The 9,009-nt window shown below is 45.6% G+C and overlaps 1 protein-coding gene across 1 annotated transcript in view; it reads left to right on the top strand.

Annotated features, from left to right (window-relative positions):
- TNFRSF11A (TNF receptor superfamily member 11a) overlaps positions 1-8,990 on the top strand; it is a 48,961-nt gene extending 39,971 nt beyond the window's left edge. The window contains exon 10 of the mRNA XM_040632354.1: positions 8,644-8,990. Within this exon, the coding sequence (XP_040488288.1) occupies positions 8,644-8,990 (347 nt within the window). The remainder of the gene's footprint in view (positions 1-8,643) is intronic.
- The last annotated feature ends 19 nt before the right edge of the window (positions 8,991-9,009 follow it).

Here is a 9,009-nt window from a genome sequence, read left to right as displayed (position 1 = left end):
AGGAAGGAGTTTCTCCTTTGCACTCCCCTTCCCTTTGAAGAGAATGATGGTTCTTCAAAGAGTTCTAAAAGCGTAATTTTTAAAAATAATATCCAATGTTAAGGCTATTCTAGCAATGTTATAAATCTTCAAGAACAGTGAGTTATTAGCAAAAACCAATACGGGAAAAACATATATTTGGCTATGTCTTATGAAACCATTTCTTAATTTGCATCTTAAATTACTATCCTGATGACATAATGGTGGTTCCCTTGGTTACAAATCCTTTCACCTGGAGTTTGGAGAATTCTCATTGTGTCCAGAAAATTACTTCATGTGAAAGAAAGAATTGCTTCTTGCAACTGAAGCGTCTGTAGTGGCCGGGGCCTTGCTTTTGGCCCCTGAAATCACTTTTTTGCTTCAGCCACTTCTGAGCTGGAAACAGTTGTTTATTTACAGGGTCCACAGAGGTTATTAAAGAATAGCAACGATATATTTGTTTTTCTATCATATCTTTGTTGAGGGTCTACTGAGCCCCCAGAGACTTGGGGAAGCCGGCAAAACAAGTAGAGATTGAGGTCTGGGAATGGACAACTGAAGAAATCAGGAACTTGAGACTGCAAGGCCTTGGGCAGCCTGTCCCCCCTCCCCTTCGGCCTGCTCTCCCCCACTTCTCCTCCCCACCACCTAAGTTTTGGCCAAAGCCAGCCCCTTAAACTACTGACACCTCTCACTTGCCTCTTCTGCTCTGTTCTGTGCTTCTGCTAGTGTGAGCCATCCTGTCCCTACACTGTCCCCTTTCCCAGAGCACCCACTCCTCCTGTCCTTTAAGTCTCAACTCCAATGTTGCTTCAGAACCAGGGACGGCAGGTGTTCTGGCCGTGTGGCCACCCCCCCCCCTTCTGTGTGCTTTCCGTCTTTCTCACTGAGCCTGGCAGGTGCACACCTTTATCAACAAGGGGGCTGTAGGTAGTGCACCATTCAGGGGGAATTTCCATGACCTTCGTCACACCTGATCTTTCCAGCGTCTCCCAAGGCGGCTTAGTCACAGCGTGTGAAGCTCATCATTCAGCCAGTCATGAGTAACTAGAGGAACAGGAGACCATACCTCCCTGTTTGTTCCCTAAACTCATTCTCAGCCTCCCACATCTTTAGTCTGTTCTGGGAGCTGGAGGCCAAGCAGGGGATGGAAGGACTGGCATGAACTGTCCTAGACAGACCTCGGTATCCAGGGTAGAGCAGACAAGGTGAGCTGGGTCATCCCAATGGCAGTGACACACCAAGGCCGATTCCTGGGAGCCCAGGGCACTGGAGGTTGAAGGGCACCTGCCTGACCTTGTTTCTCCCCAGCCTCAGTCTCCCATCCTTGGGTCCCCCTCTCTTGAAATGACTATCTTTGACCATCCATTTCCATCCTGAAAAGATAGATAAAGGTTCTCCTACCTTAATTTTCTTCCCTTTCCCTCCCCTCCCCCCAAGCAATGGACAATACTCTAGTTCTAAGTTTCTTCTCTTTCTTGTTGGAATGCCATCCACTAGCTTGTGTTTCGCTTTTAGCTAAGTACTATAAGGGCAAGTATTAGCTCATTGACCCTGTAAGTTTAAAATGATATTTTATTATTTGGTTGTTTGGCAATATTCACTGGTGCTAAAAGTCAATGCATTCTTTCAAAATATATGAAAAAAATTTTACTGTATACTTTAATTCAGTCCTGCTTTCTTTCTCTCTGTTCTAATGGGGCTCATTTTGAAAGAGTTTCATTCGTAAGCCATTCTAAGTAACTTTCAAGCATGATTCAGAATGGAACTATTAAATACTGTCTCCCTTCCCTTATCATCATATACTCAGTTTCTTCCAAATGCCTAAAACAGAGCTTGCATTTCCATAAAAAGGAAAATCACATGAGAAGCATATGGGTTAAATATAAAATAAGTTTTTAAAAAATTCCGAAAGAACTCAGTGTAGCCTGGGTAGTTTGAGTGTATTTGTGTATATTTTTAGTTCTGTTCCTTGGGAGAAAATCTACATGACAATTGGGTGGTATTATTTGCTATAGTTCTTGTGATTTAATATTCATACATTATGCATTTTAAACAACATAATAAGCTTTTGGGAAGAAGAGTGTGTATTACCTTGCTTGAAAATGTGAATTCTGTCAGAGATTGAGTTCTTAAAACGAAGCTTGTGTTCTCTGCCCAAGAAAGAGAGATTCCATGGAGCCACTACGTCAAGTATGGATTTAGCAACGTGTAGACATCTTTCTGATTCGGATGGGACACTTCATTTGTCCATTGTTTTTGTTGACTTCAATGCTATTTTTAGCTATCTCAAGTTACCTGAAAAATTGCTAGTTAAGTCACATGAAATAATAATGTTAACCCAACTGACCCATTTTAAATGTTAGGAATTCAAAATTTCTGATTCAGTGAAAATCCTCATGTCATTGTGGCTCTCAAATCCCACTTTTAGGTAGCTTCAAATACAGTTCCCAGTCACCCTGTGTTGAGAGATGAGGAAATGATTCTGACACCCTGATTCTCTGATTGTGAGGCCTATACCGTAAGCCGCTGCTGGGCTGCCATTAAGTTGGTGCTATTGATGCTGATTTCCTTTGTCTGCTGTGTGTTGGAGACTCTCCAGTGCGCCGCAGAATAAGGGTCTGGGATAGTTGACTGCTCTGGCTGAGTGAGGGGCCGTGGCCAGGCCAGGCCCAGAAGTTTCCATGGGCAGGGACCCTAGGGTCTGTGCACAAGTGATGGCTACTTTGGCCTATGCATCCCCTCCCTTCCACCAGCTGTCTCTGGAAGGTACTATTTTCACTACCCCCCATTCTTTTGTGAGGAAAGTTCTTTCCTTCATATACCTCCAACCCCATCTTTTTTTCTCAAGTGAAAATAAAGTTAAAATCAATGCCAGGGGCTGCCTAGCAGGGGAAAGGTGTCAGAAGGGCGGCCTGAAGAAGGGAAGGAAGAAGGGAGTGATGGGCCCTTGCTTTGTCTTGTATTCCTGGAGGCTGAATAGACTAAGTCTCAGGCCTTTGTCAGGCTTCTTGGATAAGCCTCATCTACACCATCCTTCTCTTTTCGTATTTCCCCTTACCTGCTACCAACAAGGGCTCAGCGCCCCCCAACAGCAGAACAATCGGGGCTTCCTTGGCCCTTAGTGGGAAAGAGTTACCCCTTTGGGGCACATGTCGACTGCGGAAGCCATGGCAACCATGTCCAAAAGGAGGCCCACAGCACCCACACGATCATGCGGCTTGCTGACATGGGGACCCATTGACTTGCCCTCTCTGGTCGGCTTGCATAACCCTATAACACCTTTCTGTCCTAAAAGGTAGAAAGCACATCTTAAGGAATTATTTGCTAGTGAGAAGGACAATTCAGGACTGAGGTGTATTACAGGAGAAGGATATTACCAGCTCATTCTAAACCTTGATCTACTCCTGTGCCACAGGCAAGTCATCGCTGACTTGCATGAGGAGAAACAAGACCATGGGGGTTTAGTGCAGAGCGATATAGATGAGTGTTCAAACCAGCGACAGTCATAACGATGAATTAGTTCAGCAAAGAAAATAAAAGTTGGTTAGATTTCTGGAGGAAAGTGCCCTCTCGGTCTTCAAGACATGTTGAGATCCTCCAACAAGACATGGATGGAAAAATAACATTACTGCCTGGCACATTCCGCTGATCTCTTTCCCTGGGAGTTCCACCTGCCAGGAGTAGTCGTGCCATCAGCGCACCTGTGACTGATTCTCTGCAATTTCCCGGGCATTTTCAAATCCATCATCTCATCTGACCCATCCTGCGGGTGTTCATTCATTCGTTTATTCTTTCATTTAACAGGTATTGTGTGCCACTCTGTGCAGCTGCTTGCTGCCAAGCTAGCAGGGCTTGAAACTTGATTCTCATTTCACAAACGAGCAGACTGAAATCTGGAGGGGTTGTTAGGTGGCTTGTCCCAAATGCCACAGCTAGGGAGGGCCGAGCAGGGCGAGACCAGAGGTTCCAGACCCCTGCTCTCGCCTCTGTCCCTCCCCACTTCTTACCCTCCTGGACTCGGGCAGCCACTGAAACCTCATCCCTTTTGTCAGCAGTGAGCACCTTCTGCTCTTCAGAGACCACAACACCAGGATGACATTGACATTATTAGATGACTGGTAGGTGAGTCTACCTTAGGACAAGCCTTGAAAAAAGAAGGCTCTTTGACAGTTTCCCTCCTTAAGGCAGTGTCAGGAGAGGGGGGAGAAAGAAGCAAGCCTGCAATGATCCCATGCACAGTAGGTGTAAGTTGGTGTTTGCAATGCAGCCAGCCCGGCATGGAGGGAACGCTCAATAAATTCTGGATTTGGGGCGTTGTTTCCATTACTACTGTTACTATAATGGGTGCTCTCTAACCTGTGTACACCTAACCACAGGTTAGCACACATTCTTCTCTCCCTCCGTAGAGTAAGCTCACGGAAGCCCACAGTACACTGATTACTCACATCTAACGGGTCCCTCTAGAATACAGGCCCTTCTGTTCCCACTTGGTGAATGGCCGTGCTTACCAAATCTGTGGGTGTCCCTGTCCCCGGACTGTGAGCTGATCCTATTAAAACTGGTGAACTGGTAAAAAGACATGAGTTTGAAAAGCATAAGACCTGTTTCTGTGAAAACCGTTCAGTGCTTTGGGACTGTTCAAAGAATTAGTTGCTAAAACCTTTTTGCTGCTGAAGCTGAGATGGGTGAGACAACTATGAGCATTGAGGGAAGATAACTCTAGAAGGATTCTGCACTTAAACTGCTCAGCAGGTGCCTTGGTTCTCATTCCACTTTAAAGAAACCGAAACGCAAGACTGTAGGCAAAGCATCAAAGGTATCGATACCATCACCAGACTTTTTCTTAAAGGGACAAGCCTCAGTGCTGTACCAGAAAGTTGGTGTCGCACGTTTCACAGCAAATGACAAGTGGCTTGAATATCAGGGAAACATATCATAGGAACCATGTTTTGGTGGCACCAGTAGATAGCTCTGCGACTCCCAAAATCATAGGAACCATGTTTTGGTGGCACCAGTAGATAGCTCTGCGACTCCCAGTGTCTTCCCAAAAATCAGATTCACAAACACTCCAGCAATATTGAAAGATACCCGACTTATAAGAGGTTACCTCCAAAAAGAGTGACACTAAATTAAAGCATCTGGGAAGAACCCAGAGCAACACTCCTGAGAGCTGCCTGCTACTCACCACCTGCTGCCTCATTTCCAGAGCCCAGTGAAAAAGAAAACATGAGGTGTCCATGTGCAAAAATTAATAAGAAATCCAAGATGATGACAGTAGAGCATTAAATCAAGCATGGCCTTCTGAGGGTAGGCGCCATTAACCGCACAGGTCACGTGCCCATAAGGCTGGCTCTGCGGCCACTTACTGTCATTGGCAGATCAGTAGAGCTTTTTAAGGAAGTTCAGTCTGTACCAGTTTACTACTCTCGTAAAAGTCAGTGCGGATGGAATGGGCTTGGACTTGATGGAAGGTGGTTTTTGTCATTAATTGTACCTTGAGTTAAAAAAAAAAAAAAAAGAAAATGTGAGGGACGCCTGGGTGGCTCAGTCGTTAGGCATCTGACTTCGGCTCAGGGCGTGATCCCAGGGTCCTGGGATCGAGCCCCGCACCGGGCTCCCTGCTCCGCTGGGAGCCTGCTTCTTCCTCTCCCACTCCCCCTGCTTGTGTTCCCTCTCTCGCTGGCTGTCTGTCAAATAAATAAATGAAATCTTTAAAAAATAAAAAGAAAATGTTAAGAATAAAATTGCTTTAGAATCTTAAACTCTTTCTAGATACCTTTTCTTTACATCCTAATTGTCAGGAATTTAAAGGCCTTGCTCTTGTCCACCCCTCCATTCTGTCCCTACCCCGTCCCCAAAAGAGTAATATTCTTGATCCAGTCTGAGTCAAAGGATTCTGAAATGTTTAAATGTATCTTAGGCGAGAGGATTTGAGTTCCATTTTAGATGATAAAAAGAATACAGAGCCTATGGAATATAACAAAGATATTGTTTGCTATGAGGTAATTGGCATGGGATGAAATTCTTAATGTGAATAATTAAACAAGATCTTGTTGTGCAAGATGATAAGGAAAAAATGGTCTTTTGACCTGAGCTCACACTGAAGATTCTGACCAGGAAGGTAAACAACAGTGGCTTCATGAGGATGATTTATTGGGAAATAAAATTTAAAATGAGGGAGAAAATGTATGTACCATGACATAAATAGATAAATCTCCGTACGAAGAGGACGAAGAAGATGGGAGATTAAATTCAAAGCCGTAAGTCAATCACACAGTGGCTAGCGATGTGTAGCTCTCCATTCTACCGAGAGAACAACAGAACCAGCAGTCAGTGATGTCGTAACAACAGACTAGAGGAACTACACTGAGAAAATCATACTTTTAAACAGCTTTTTAAATTGCTTTATTTAACAAACATGGCATATTTAAATTAGAATAGAATGTTGATGGTATATTCATACTGCTGTTAATTTCTCACTTTGACTTCTGTTAACTAACTCGTGATCTCTCTGATGGGAGGACTTCCGTGTCACGTGTCCCGGTGCTCACTCCTGTTGCTGCCACCACAGGAGAGGCCCTGGTATCAGCCCTGGGTCAGTAGTTGCTGAGTTACTTGGAGAAGTCATTTACAAGTCCATATCTTGAGCATCTTTTTTAAACCTAAAACATAACATTCGCATGGATTATTTTTAGTAAAGGGCCATATGTGTTGGCTGATGATAGTTTTTTTTTTTTTTTTTTTTTTTTTTTTTTTTACAGTAACCTCGTGATCTTAATTTCCACTCTCTATGTCTTTAGTGTGGAATGAGAAATTGTAGACATTTGCAAAGCCAATTTGAGTCCAAGATCCTTCTGCACTTTTCATGTGTTTTGTTTCTTCTTTCAACGGTTCTCTTGCCCATGTCTCCGTACCAGTTCAGCCGTTTCTGGATGTCTTTCATTTTGCATTGAGCGTGACTCACTTTTATTTGGGTTCTTGCAAAGCATTCACTTGAATTTTTACAGAAACATTTCCCCCTTTTTATTGCACTTATTTTCCACCACTTTAGAAAATAGTTAATTAGATTTCCTAATGAGTTCAACTGGTAAAAACAGAACTGAGAACTAACTTGGTAACTGGTGGGAGAAGAAAGGCATAGACATACTAGAAAGTAGACCCCTAGCATAGAGTACACTGTGTTAAGAGCACCTGTTGGTATATTTCAGAGGACATGGAGTGATCCAGCTAGCTGGTGAATGGGAACACTAGCTGGCATCCCCCATGTTGCCTGGTTGGGGGGCGGGGGCATTAGGCAAATAAATACCCACCACCACCCATCTTGAAATATACCCCATACACCTGCCTATGAGAGAAATAGCATGAGTCATAAATCTTTTCGATTTGTTGCTCACACTTGAAAGTCTGTTTTCATTTGAAATCCTTCTAGTTTCCTGGGTCACTGGGCCTCCATCTCAGCTTCTCTGAAGTTACCTTGTGGGTGGAGGGAAGGCTCCCCAACGGGATTTCCTGTAGGCTGTTGGTATTTTAGTCAGACCATCCAAAACATGCCTTCCAAATTTGGGGGAAATCTCTTCTTGTGGAGTGGTGATAGAAAGTTAACTTGTATAAATTATTACAAAGCTGGGTCACAGTAGATGAGAAAAAAAGATGAGGAAGTTAACAGTGAGGAGCCATTTTGATGTTCAGCTCTTCTCAGAATTAAAGATTCTGTTTCTGATACTGAGTGTTGGGACATTTCTGCATCCTCTTGGTTTATGGCATTAATTTTCACCTGGGACATTTCTAGAGTATCCGTTTTTAAAATAGAAGAGTAATAAGAGTAGCAAGTTTCCTAACATTTGTTGAACTTTCTATTTGTTTCCCAAAAGGCTCGTCAATTAAAGACTGGTCAAATCTAGTCACCCACAAAGAAGTGATGGTAGAGCCTTCTAGGAACAAAACACCCCTCAGGGTTCAGAAGGAAAGAGTGATTTATAGAATTTCTTTTTTCCATTTTAGTCTTATGAATCTCTTTGGTTCCAGGAGTTAAAAAGAAAGTGTTAAGGAAATTGATTTAACCTCTGCTAAATACTGAGCCTGGGTGGTCCCATGGCCCTCCAGGGCTGACCTGTCAGGGACCTCCGTGGAAGGTACAAAGGTGTGACAGTCTGGTCACAGTGGAGGCTGGGCTGGTGGGCTCCAGGGTCCTATCGACAACGGCCTTCCCTCCAGCCCTGTGTTCCCTTACCGATGCATTTGACCATAGCCAGGCCACTGGCTGTTTGCTACTTGTGGATCTCCCGCACGCACACCCTTTCCCAGGTAGCGGCCTGACACCCGGTGTGCTCTCCTGCCAGTATCCTGAGTCCCATGTGGCAGACGACGAAACTGGAGCATGGCCCGTAGTCTTGCTTCTCTTTTGCCTTCTCTCATCCTCCTTCCTCTGCCTCAGTTGGGCCTGGTGAGCTGACAAACGCAGGAGCCACTGGGAGTGTCCAATGCACTTTAGAGACAGTGTCAGTGAGGGGAGGCCGCTCCTAGAACAGCCTGTTTCCTTGGGAAACTTCCCTCTCACAAGACCAAGTTGTCACCAAGAACTGATGACTCACCTGCGTGTTCTCTCTTCCTCTCCCCTTGCAGGAAATGTGACTGGAAACAGTAACTCCACGTTTATTTCCAGTGGGCAGGTGATGAACTTCAAGGGCGACATCATCGTGGTCTACGTCAGCCAGAACTCCCAGGAGGGCCCGGCGGGGCCCGGCAGCGGCCCGGGGGAGCCGGTGGGCCGCCCGGTGCAGGAGGAGAGCCCGCCGCGCTGCGACTCGTTCGCCGGCCTCGGGCCGCGCTTCCCGGACCCGTGCGCCGGCCTGGACGCGCGCCCGGGCGGGGGGCTGCAGGAGCGCGGCGCCCCCGGGCCCGACAAGGCCTCGCGGCCTGTGCAGGAGCAGGGGGAGGCCGAGGCCGGCGCGGCAGGGGCACGACGCTGAGCGGCCGGGGACCCGCAGC

The sequence above is a fragment of the Ursus maritimus genome, unplaced genomic scaffold (assembly GCF_017311325.1).
Source record: "Ursus maritimus isolate PB19 unplaced genomic scaffold, ASM1731132v1 scaffold_18, whole genome shotgun sequence".
NCBI classification, from domain to species: Eukaryota; Metazoa; Chordata; class Mammalia; order Carnivora; family Ursidae; genus Ursus; species Ursus maritimus.
The sequence above is the reverse complement of the archived record's forward strand: the minus strand, read 5'-3'. Positions and strand labels throughout refer to the sequence as shown.